At 43.2% G+C, this 12,443-nt stretch overlaps 1 protein-coding gene across 1 annotated transcript in view; it reads right to left on the bottom strand.

The window, feature by feature from the left end:
• Positions 1 to 643: 643 nt before the first annotated feature.
• DNAH3 (dynein axonemal heavy chain 3) overlaps positions 644 to 12,443 on the bottom strand; it is a 239,369-nt gene continuing 227,569 nt past the window's right edge. Inside the window, exons 56-61 of the mRNA XM_024560497.3 lie at positions 9,065 to 9,219; positions 8,131 to 8,298; positions 5,918 to 6,060; positions 3,220 to 3,424; positions 2,440 to 2,577; positions 644 to 1,040 (exon numbers count right to left, since the gene is read on the bottom strand). Coding sequence (XP_024416265.2) covers positions 687 to 1,040; positions 2,440 to 2,577; positions 3,220 to 3,424; positions 5,918 to 6,060; positions 8,131 to 8,298; positions 9,065 to 9,219 — 1,163 coding nt within the window. The 3' untranslated portion in view covers positions 644 to 686. The remainder of the gene's footprint in view (positions 1,041 to 2,439; positions 2,578 to 3,219; positions 3,425 to 5,917; positions 6,061 to 8,130; positions 8,299 to 9,064; positions 9,220 to 12,443) is intronic.

A 12,443-nucleotide genomic window follows, 5' to 3' on the forward strand; every position in this document is an offset into this window, starting at 1 on the left:
CAACTTCTGAAAGACCCTAGTGTTAGCCCAAGTGAATGGACTAAGAAAGAAGCAATTAAAATATGACAGTTTCAAGCAAAACAGTACAGGAAAAGTAACCACAGCGAGCTTAGCCACATGGTGAAAGGTCTTAGTTGAAGAGTTCCACTGCCTGTGTTCAATCCAGGCTCCACTGTTCAAGTAGCTGTGTGTTTTGGGGGATATTACTTCTCCTCTATATCTACATGGCTACATGGTTTCTGTAGCCATAAAATGAGGATAATAACAACCTAGCCCTGGCTGATGTGGCTCAGTTGGTTGGAGCATCGTCCTGTAGCTCAAAGTTTGTGGGTTCGATTCCTGGTCAAAGCATACACCTAGGTTGTGGGTTCTATCCCTGGTTCGGGTGCATACAATCCCTTGTCCAGGTGTGTACAGGAGGCAACCAACTGATATTTCTCACATCAGTGTTTCTCTCCCTTTCTCTCTAAAGGCAATGGGGAAAAAATGTCCCTGGATAAGGATTTAAAAAAAAAAAAAAAACTTCTTTATGGGGCTACTCTGAAATACTTAGCTCACAGCAAGTGTGCTATTAATAACTCATCATCATCACTATCATTGTCATGCCATGTCACTCTCCAGAAAGGAAACTTAGACAGTAATCAAGAATGAAATGCCTTTTATTTTCCATGTTGAGAGAGAGGCCATCAGTTATCCAGCTGGCATAAAGAGGCTACCCCTCGGTTTATCCAGTGCTTCTGGGGTCTGTCTGTGGGAAGTTCAATGGACAGGACATAGTTGGTAGAGTGGCCTGTGGTGGAGAGGATGCCTCTGCGGGCACTTGTTTTATAGACTGGACACACATAAATGTTCTGATGGAGAAACATTGCACTTTTCCCCGGTTTCAGCCAAATGATGGGCAATGGGTCATAGAGGATTTTAGGGAGAGATTCCTCAATCTGCATCCTTTTCCTATCCCAACGAGCTCCTTCTAAGAAGAGTCCTTTTATGTAGGCCCCATCTTCTGGTTTGCTCTCCATGACGGTTTCTTGTGTGGTTACCTGAAAGAGAGGAAGCTGTGAATTTTGTGACCTGCCATTTTCCCAAAGGGTCACCTTTAAGAGTCTGGAAAAGTGCAACCTGGCTGCAATGTCCGCCTTTCCCAGGATGTACCTCCCAAGACCTGGGGCTTCTATGATAATATTCCTGCCTACCATACATAGGCCAGGTGAGATTTCTAGGTGGCATTGCTATATGGCAGGCAGAGAATGCACTGAACTAGAAGTCAGGAGGCCACATTAACTCATTGAACTAGCTTAGTGACCTTGCACAATCCTTCCCATTTCTGAACCTGGATCTATAAAGTGAGGGGTTAGATTCATATTCATACTAGTAAAACAGTTATCTGGAGGCAGAAATAAAGCCTTTTTTGTAGTTTTTGTCAATTTCTGTAGTGTGCAGGCTCCTACCACGGTCAATTTCAGGCTATCAGTATTTAACAATCTGCTCCAGCTGGTTCTGGTGAGTTGGTAGGAGGCAGCTCCAGCCCACCACAATTTAGATTCACCGTTAGTAAACTCAGATTTCTTCAGGTAAGTGCAGAAAATGATCTAGGTTTACAGGAATAGGGAGTGGTGGGGATTATGGTGAACCAGAGAGCATAAGCTCCATTTTAAAATAATTCAAATTTTCTAATCTTTTTTTTTATTGTGAATGGAATGTTTTTCCCATTTTTAAGTACTTAACACTAGAATAGGAAGAGGATATTGATTTTTTAAAATTTAACCAGACACCTTACAAATTCTAGGATTTCTAAGTATACATTCATTCCAACAACAAAAATATATGATTTTATGTTGTTTCCAATGTTTCCCAGTTGTTATGATTTTTTTTACTGCATTAATTTTGGCTTAATGTTGTCTTCAAAGGTCCACCAAGTTAAGTTTATTCATAAACTAAATTGAGACCTAGGGCAACCAGTTTGTGACCTCTGGACTAGATCACAAAGGACCTTTCCATAGAATTTTAAATTTTACAATGCTCTATTACAGTCCATCTTGCTCCATTCACTCCATGTAGTATGGGCAGAGTGATACTTGACTATTGGCTATTCCTTTAACTTTACTCCAAGCAAAGGACCACCAAACACCATTAACATCTTTCCAAATGAAGAGTCCACCATGTTAAATAGCATGGAAGAATGCTTTCATTTTTCTTGGTGTAATGGTGGCTAATTTTTTTTTCTGAATAGAATCTTTTTATATACCGAGACAAAGCCTTGGGAATCCTCTGTCAGTAATAACTTTTGGAACTAACTTAAGTCATGCTAAACATTTCAGTTGTACCATCTCGGAAGTATTTGTGCCTTAACACATCCAAATGTTTAGACTAATAAGGAAATGGGCAACATTGGCTTCTCTGCTTGATCCCTTGAGCTGACCTTACCCAAAGCACACCTACCTCAAACTCAAATCCAATGTGGTCGATGGGGATGGTGTATTTCCGGGCATAATTCTGAGAGACTCCCGTTAAAAAAGACTGTGTGAAATAGAATCCGGAGATCCAAAAGACCACAGGGGGTCCATTGTCAATCCAGTCCTAGAGGGCCATAGAAATAATTTATAATCAACAAAAAAAATTTAAAAATGGTTCAAAGGCAGGTAATGTAAATAAGTTCCATTAAGCAATGTTTTTTATCTTTTTCCTTGAAACAGAGCCTCTCAGTTTAGCCTGTTTTCCCACTTTTGGAATGAAGGTACAAAGAAATATGTTTCTACTTGAAGAAAAACTCTGGGCAAGCTGGTATCCAGGAATAAGTAACAACCACTCCTGCAGCAACAGTTGCCATACAAGAATGCAGTAATGTTTCAGATCTTTTTTTTGCAGGACAAGCATCTTGATATTTATGTGTAATAATCCAATGTTTACGTGCTTGCTCAAAAATTTTAAATTACCAGGCAGCCAGACAAAACATATCTTTTAGCCAAATCTGGCCCATGAGCCACTAGCTTGTGACATTTATAATAGTTTCTGCTCTTGCCTCCATAAGCTACAATCCTTCCAAGAACTTTGAACTCCCTCCTGCCCTCAACTCTGGGAAGACTGTTTCCAGTAGGAACTCAATCCAGGATGCTGCGTGGCTGCCACATCTTCTTCCTCTGCCTATAGTCTATCATTTCAGAATGATCTCTCCACCTGAATGAACATGCCAGGTGCCCAGTTACCCTGATTCCCATGTACCTGGAAGAAGGCCAGGCGGGCCAGCATGTCAGCCACATAGCTCCCCAGGGGCTTCAGCGATGGGTAGGACTTGGCCATCCACATGGATGGCACTTTACCCACAAGCATGCTATTGAAGACATCCTCCAGCTCTGAGGACATCAGGACCTGCCCTTTGATGGCTCGGCCAAGATTGATGAGACTTCTACGAACCACTTTGGTCAACCTGTAAGAACAAAGGAGCCACTCAGCTCATTCTACCTGAGGATACTGACTCTTGATATCCTTTTACTTTTCCCTCCTTTAGCATGTCAGACAATGTACATTCAGGTAGAAAATTTGTAGAGCTGAGGAAAAATTAAATCATCTATTGTCCCAGCACCTAGAGATAACTTTGATGTACATATATCTTTCCAGATTTTTCTGCATGGAAACAAATTATTTTTAATGGGATCATACAGTATTACTTTTTTTGTAATCTGTTTTTCTCTCTTAGCATATAGGGATCTTCTCCCCAATTCAATAGATTTAAATTACACTTTTTATTAAATGCAAGGTGTTCAGTTTTAACTATTACCCTATTGCTGAAACATTATTTCTAGATTGTTGTCACTACAAACAACCTTGCTAGGAACATCCATCCATATCAGTCTTTGTGTAAATCTGTCATGATTTTTCTGCTAAAAGTGGAAATTTTAGGTCAAAGGATAATGCAGTTTTAAGGGTTTTGATCTAAATTGCCATTTTGATCCAACTTGTTCATTTTAATAGACTATGAGGTACCTACACAAGAAAAGGCAGCAGAAGGGCCACCTGGGCAATGCCAAGCTCACCTGTCCGTCTCTGGCCTCTGTAATAGGCTTGGCCCAGCCCAGCAGGAGCATACCTGAGAGTGCCAAAGAATCTGCTGCAGAGAGTTTGTCATCTCTATGGGTTTATGAAATCGCAGCCAAATGGACATGAAAATGGTCAAATGCAAAACCGAGAATGTGGATGTGCAACCACTAACATTCATATTAAGAAGAATTTAAGGTTCAAGAATTTGGTGCATGTGCTTAGCTGAGGAGCCATGGGCATCACACCACAGGTCTCTAAAACTAAAACCTAAAGACCTACTTGCTAAGGTTTTCTTTCTATTCTTGCAAGTGGAACTCTGCTAGTTTCAAGGAAGACAATAATGGTATAATGGTCCCTCTGAATTGGAAACTGAACTGTCACCTAGTCATATGGGGCTTCTCATACCACTGGGTGAACAGGCCAAAAAGGTAGTGGAAAGGAATGTTAAGAGTATTGCCCAATGTGATTAATCCTGACCACCACTGGAAAATAAGATTACAGTTACCCTGTTTGCTTATATTACAATGGCCACTGGTCAAGACTAGTGAAAATCCCTGCAACCAGCAAGGATGAGCTCCAGTGACCTCAGCAGGGGCTGGAAAACCATTAGGCCTGGTGTCTGGATGTATGTGCCAAGTTATCTGACTCACCGCAGTGGTGCACCATCCTAGGCTCACACTCTGTACTTTGCTTAGTCCCCCATATAGCCAACTGCCTATCGACTCTAGAGAGGAACCCTAAGACTTGGAAAGCCAAGAAATTCTTAGATGACATTCTTCTAGTTCCCTAGTCCTTCACAGTCAGAGCTATCCCTAAAGCTGAGCAATGACTAATGAGACAAATGGAGAAAGCAACACATGGAAAGTTTGGAGCATTAAGGACCTTCGAAGCAGAAGTGATTAGTTTCCTCATGTGGCCTAGATGGTCTTGGGGCCCTTTCAGTTTTGACTGTAAGTCAGTCAAGATAATCCCACAGACATCACCAAGATGTTTCTACTACGTTGACAAATTGGCTACATTCTCCCCTAATCTGCACCCTAGGACTAAACTGTGATTTTTAATTTTATGTCACTTATAACTCAAGGTAATCTGAGTTGCTGCTTAAAGTGTCATTCTTAACCTGTTAGGTGGCTTACTAGTCATCCACTTGCTGTGATGACTCAAAATACTTTTCACTTGCTAAATAAAGTGTGGATATTTTATTTTATTGAACCAAAAGAAAAATATAATTCCACAAAGCTCAATGCTATATATATAGTAACTGGAGAAGTGAGGAGGGAGCCCCATGGCCAGCCCATAACACCCCTTCCCTACCTCTGTGGAACAGGCAGTGGGATGTACTTCTCCCCTTCTCTTGCTCCATATACCCTCATTTCACATATAGGCTAAGTGCATGGGCTCTGGGATCACACAGCCTGGGTTCTCATTCAGTTTTTCTACTGAAGACTTTATGGCCTTGCAGTAGTTACTTAACCTTTCTGGGTCTCAGTTTTCTCATCTATAAAATGGTGGTAGAGGAATTACTAACTGCATGTTTCAAAAGACTGCTCGGTGGCCAGATGCAAACATAGGCAAGGGTTTGATGAAAGTGGCTGCAATAATTCCTTTTACTTGTGCTTGGTATTAGTTTTAACCTGACTTTATAGATATCACATGAATCTATAAATGTCTATAAATCCCCAGACAAATATGAGTGGGAGAGAATGTGTAGATGGAATGATTTAATCCTGGCCAATACCTGTTGGTATGGTCCTATTTGTAGCCCTTTCTGTGGGTAGGGCAAACCACTTCCTCCACATAGCAACCCCTTATCCAGTGTTCATCTCAGTTACTGCTAATTAGATCCCACCCCTGGCACTCCAAGTAAGCCCATCTGGCCCACCTGTTAAATCTGATGAGCTCCTGCCTCAGGACGGTGTTCATTGATTCCTCATAGACTACAGGGTACAACTTCATGACCACATCCAGGTCAAAGTCTTTGGGAAGTTTGGAGAGTATATCCTGGGTCAGCTCCTCAATCACTTCCTTAAAGTACAGAGAAATCAATAAGAAACAAGTCTGTGGTCTGTGACTTTGGGTAAACTTGAAGCAGTTGGCATTTGTCATTATAAACATAGTCTGTTGGACCTTCCTGGGAATGTTCCTACAGAAACCAATTCTGCTGGTGAAGAGGGGAGGAGGGGTCTTGGGACAACCACCTCCCCCTAACCTTGCGGGGAAGATATCACCTATTGGCCCAGAAAGTAAGTGGAGCAAGGGCCTGAGGGCCAGGCCAGGAATAGCTGCTTGGCCTCAGCTAGGTTGCCTCAGGGCAGCCCAGAACACTGCAGAACTCCTGCCTCTAAGTCATCCATGAGTGAGAATCTCCCACAGCTCTCACAGCTGGTCTCTGAGGACTAGCTCCTAATACAGATGGGACTCTTGCTCAGTGACAGTAAACAAGTATACCTGGGAAGGCAGTAGGCCATTCCTCAGCATTGAACAAGAACAGCTCAGAGCAGTGGCTTTGCCAACTATGGAGGGACAGGCTTAGAGGAACGAGGATGAGCAGGACCTGGGTATGGGCTCTGCAAGGCTGGAAGGTACATTCCTTTCCCACTTCGCACTGTGAAGGGAATTTCCATCCCTAAATTGAGACACCCCAACCAAGCTGGTTTTCCTTCAGAGCTATTCCTACGTCTAGCACTATGAACCAATCAAGAAACTAAATATGAAAAATCTGCAGCTGAGGGGTTTGCATGGCAGAGCTTGGAAGGTGGACAAGGGAAGGGGAGGGTGGGAGAGAGGAAGGTGTTATGGAGTCACCAGCTGGTGGTTCTGGTCTGACTCTGCTTTTGAGTCTATGGATGCCTTGAAACAAGTCACGTCCTCACACAGGGTTCGCTTTACCCTCATTTGTAGACTGAGGAAGGTGAACTGACCATGAGATGCCCCCAAAGTGATTCCAGGTGCTTCCAGGATGTAAAGCAAATCATGTTGAATCACATGGTGTGAAAGTCACCTTTCCAGTTTGGGCTGTGGGGAACTGTTCCAAGCGTGGGAAATGTGGCTCAGCCCCCACTTGGAAAACCAGTGGGGAGCGAAGTAGGAGGGCAGGACCCATGTTCATGGATAAGTTCTCCAGTAGGAAATCAGGCCTGCATTGTACTTAGACTGCTATGAGACTTGCTCTTGCTAAAAAACTCCCTCACCCTGAATTGAGGAAGCAAATGTTTACTGAGTATCTTTATCTTCCCAGAATCTGGGCTAGACCCTCCAGGTATGGGACATAGCCCTTTCAACCATTTACATTGCAAATATCCCCCTTTGATGTACTCAGTGACTTCCTCTCCTGTGTCTGCAAATATAACCACCCCAAACAAACCTATGAATAATAAATGAGGACCATCTTTGATGTAGGAGGCCTAGAAAAACAATAAAGCCTGTCCAGGCAGGGGTGAAGGGGTCTCTCTCTAACTTGGAGAGTGGCCACGTAGCCCCTTTTCCCCCACCAGATTTCTATAGTCCGTGTGCATGTGTGTTTGAATACTGAAACCTCAACAGCAGATCTTGCAGGACGAGATCTGTATCATTGGGCCACCTTCCTCTTTTCATTCCCCCTGAAAAAGTCTCAGGCCGGTGCTAGCTAAACACCCTGTAACACTTTTGCTGTTTCTCCCCTTTCACAAGAGGCCAGCAAGGCCTCAGCAACATCATCTGGAAAGAGCCTAGTAAGTGTTTAACTTTTTTTTTTCCTTTTTTGCTGTCATGACTTTATGGGAATGGGACTGGGTTTCCATTAATGGTACTGATGTGTAATTTTTTATATAAACGATTTTAAGCAAAGTACAGTTGGTTTTAAAATATGTAAAGGGAGTATAGCTAATATGTGGGTAAAACAACAAGTCATAAGTTATGCAGGAATGGCTCGCATTCTGGAAACACTTGTGCTCTTTCTGCTCTCTAAGGACCCTCCACAGTAAGACCAACACATCTGTGCCTTCCCTCCAGGGGCTGCCAGGTCTCCACTTTTCTGCCTTCTTGTTCATCACCCACAATCCTGTGCCTTGTTCCCCCATGGAAACTGCCTGAGTAATTGAACTCAAGCCAGGTTACCTGAGAGGACTTGCCACTCCCTCCTGCCTGTCTGGGGAGAGTCAGCAGCACCCCCTGGAACAGCTGATTGGTCTCCTGGTTGTCCTTGGTGATGTCGGCATTCTCGTGGAGGCCAAACACTTCGGGGGGTGCTGTGATGGGGAGGTTCCTGAGATACTCAATATAGGACTGGAAGGAATATGTTCAGTTGACATAAAACGTAAGTTCCCTGCGGTCCCTCAGATCACTTAGGGCTTGCTCAGATCCAGTCCAGGAAGGAATTCACACCAAAGTGGGAACACGGGACACAAACACACACACATGCAAGGTGAACACAACCTAAGCTCTTCCTTATTTGCAGGACTTGGAGTCAGACAGAACCAGGTTTGGATCCAGCCCCAACACAAACTGTGACATTGAGCTAGTCATCTGAAACACAAGCTTCCTTATCTGTCAATGGGAAGACAAATAAGATAATAAAGGAATAAGGCCTTTTTAAAAAAGGAATAAGGCCTTGATGTATAACAGGGGCTTAATATGAAGCTCCTTTTAGTCCTTCCTTCAGATAGATTTCTTGTTTTCTTTCTTTTCTAATTCTCCCATCCAGTTTTTTGGTCCCTACCCTTTTGCCACCTTCTGAACCTTTTTTTTTTTTTTTTCCAAATAGCAATTTCCAGCCTTTTCACTTCCAAGGCTTCATCTTAACTCCCTTCTTACCCCACAGAAAAAACCTCCTATTTTGAAAGATTTTGTCTACCAAATACCCAGCGTTCATTATACAGTGATAATGTCTCTTTCATAGGCTTTTTGGAATATTGGAAATAACTGTGGAACCAAATCAGGAAGCTCAAGGCTCCCCCTGGGCCCTCATTGGCTGCACTGCACCCCCTAGCCACATGGAGACTGCTGAGCTCCCCTGGGACACAGAGGGGCCTCTCCCTCCACTGTTCCTCACCTGGTAGGAGCCATGGGGAGGAATGTAGTAAGTGTCTCCAGGAGCGACACAGTAATGGTCTTGCTCGATGTCCTTACAGTAGAAAGTGGACAGAAGGGACAGCAGGAGACGCCTGTCTTTATCATCAGTCACTCTGCCTCCATAATTACACTCTCCTGGAGACAATCAGCAGAAGAAGAAGTTGAGTCCAGTGAAGATCATAATGGACTCGGCCATTAACCTAAGATAGAGGATTCTTTGAGGCAATTAGTTCTACTGAGATCCAGGGTTGCTGAAACGATGCTCAGCTTGGAATGAGAACAGGCCTATTTGGTATTACAGTTGCTACAAAAATAATCCATGCCCACAACATTAGAAATTAAAAAACAGAGATAATCCAGAAGAAAAGCAGTACAGTAACCAGAAATTCCAACAAAGGTAACTATTAACATATAGGCATCTTCCAGATGTGTGTGTGTGCATGCATATGTATGTGTGTACACGTATGCAAAAGACATTACAGAAATGTGATTGAAGTCAGGAACTTTGGCATAAGACATTCCTGGGTTCCAGCTCTGCCTCTTCTATATAATTTCTGGGTTCCAGCCTCTGCGGTTTCTCATCTGTCAAGAGGTGCAGATAACTACAGTGCTCATCTTACAAGGCTATGGTTAATATGCCTATGAAACATTTAGCACAAAGCTCAGCACACAGAAAGCAATTAATTATAGCTATTAGAAACACATACAAGTATTTTCTGGAAAGGTGAGATTATCCTACTTATACTGCTTTGGGATATGATTTCCCCACTCCATCATTAACATCATTCCCTTAGACTCAGGTTTCTATACTCATATTTCAACAAGAAGAGTTAGGTAATTCTCTGAAGGGGATGTCAAATGCACCTTGCCAGCCCTGTAACACATTTTCTAGCTGGCCCAGATTCTGTAGTATGTGGTATCACCTGGTATTTGGTAGTTGTGGATAACACACTACCAAGGAGGAGGGGTGTGTGTGTGTGTGTGTGTGTGTGTACAGGGGCTCTCCTGAAGGGTGGGCTCATTTCCAATTCCAACGATTCTAGGAAGAGGCATGTCTACATTCCTTTATACAAACAGGTAGTATAAACCAAGTTGGGGGCAGGATGCCTCAGCTTTTCTTGGTCCTGAGTTGGAGGTGTCTAAATGTCTAGGAGGAGGATCCCAGTGGCTTGTCAAAGGAGAAATAAGGAACTAAGGGAAAGCTCATGTGTTTGAGTAATTTGAGCCCTGCAGAAGCTGTTTCACATTACGCCAGACCATCTAGATGTTTGAAGCTCCCTCTGTTGACTTCTTAGACCTTTAGCACAGTTTAGTTTGAACATTAAGTGGCTTGTCCCAGCTGCAAAGAGATTTATTACAGCACTAGAACTACAATATTAAAAGGAGAGTGGTTGCACTCTGAAGTCAGTGTGACAGTGCTATCAGGCACCCAGAAGTGACATAAGTGAACATAAATCTCAAGAACAGAGTCTTGGTGGAAGGTACTGTGATCTTCAGCAAGTTTTCCTTCAGGGGATACTCCTGCAGGTTCCAGGATTTGTGTTTATGAAGGAAGTAGCATTCCTTTATAGCAACTTCTATGTCTACTCTCTGAAGTGAGAGCACAAGTTCCTACAGGGGCCAGGATGTGCCTTATATCTCTTTTAAATTCTCATTGTTCCTGCTGCAGGGCTGGGGGTGGGGTACAGATTAAGAGTATATTGACCTCAGCCCATCTAATTTGATAACCACTTTCCAAGGGAGACCTGTCTCTTTGGTGTGTGTCAGTATAGAACTCCAATGACCATCTCTAACAGTTCTCTTTCAGGCACATAGGAAGTTTATACTTCCCTGTGCTCCTTGCAGTAAGGTGGGGCCAGGTGACAAGTGCTAGTGCATTTAATTCCTTGTGTGAGCCCTTCAGTGCTCTCTTTGTGGCAGTGACCACACAAGTATATATTGAGATGGTGGCATCAAAAGTTTGTGAAGCCTTTGCCAACAATTCTATTGACATAATCAAATGCCAATGCTTGTTGACTATATCGATTGGATAAAAAATGGACATTTGATGTCTCATACCCTTGAGATCGGGGATTGTTTGTTACCTCAGCCTAACTAGTCTATGCTGACTGTACAGTTGCAAAGTCACTATCTTCAAGCCAGCTGACATATTTGGGGCAGGTTGGTTTCTGAGCTGCAAGTAGTTCAGTACCGAGACCATATGCCAGGGCAATCATGCATGCATTCTTCAGTCTGCAGAGGACCCCTGTGGTGCTTCTGGAGATCTTCAACAAACTAATATCCATCGGAATTATGCTGTGTGTGTCACTTTGTAACAGTGGGGGATTGTAACCCACATCACCATCCTTTCGACATTTTTTCTGTAAGTGCTGACTCTGATGAATACATAGCTTGTAGATAAACAGCATATAAGTATAACTAGGAACTAACTTCAAAAGATACAAACTCCAACTTTCAGTCATCCCAGCTCTGGGAGATTGTCTGACCTTCAACCATAACACCAGGATGATGTAAAACCAGGATGATAAAGATCAGGATGATGCATACCTGATGACTACTTGACCAGTTTCAGGGTCCTTATGAGAATGGACTGTGCTCATCTGCACATAGAGAACTTTTCAACCACCTCCCTTGATTTCTTTGTTCTGCTTTTCCTCTCCCTCCTTATAAAGACCTCTGCCTGCACTGGATGTTAAGATGGAAAAAAAAAAAAAAAGATGGGTTTTGGGACAAGAGTCCCCCATCTTCTCAGATTGTTGGTATCTGAATAAACCACTCTCCTTGTCCTGGCTGGGTGGCTCAGTTGTTTGGGGAGTCATCCTGTGCACCAAAAGGTTGCAGGTTTGATCCCTGGTCAGGGCACATGCCTGGATTGGAGGTTCGATCCCCAGCCGGGGTGCGTATGGGAGGTGGCTGATTGACTCATTGATGTTTCTTTTTTCCTCTCTCTCTCAAAATTGCTAGACACATCCTTGGGTGAGGATTAAAGGAAAAAGTAAAAAAAGAGGACCAAAAAACAAACAAAAAACCCCACTTTCCTTTGTACCAACACCTGTCTCATGATTTTGGCTTTTGTTACCACAGGCAGCCAAACCTGTGTTTGGTTACAAGTTGGGGTTTTGTGTCATGAGGCACTGTGAAGGTCTGTTTGACTTCTGCACATGAACTTAATCACTTGAAAGCAGGACTTCTCAGCCTTACCACTATTAACATGTGGGACTGGAGAGTTCTGTGATGTGGGGTTTTCCTGTGCATTGTAGGATGCCTAGCAGCATCCCTGGCATCCACCCTGTAGCACTCCCCGTTTAGTTGTGACAACCCAAAAATGTCTCCAGACATTGCCAAATGTCCCCTAGGGT

The sequence above is a fragment of the Desmodus rotundus genome, chromosome 1 (genome assembly GCF_022682495.2).
Source record: "Desmodus rotundus isolate HL8 chromosome 1, HLdesRot8A.1, whole genome shotgun sequence".
NCBI classification, from domain to species: domain Eukaryota; kingdom Metazoa; phylum Chordata; class Mammalia; order Chiroptera; family Phyllostomidae; genus Desmodus; species Desmodus rotundus.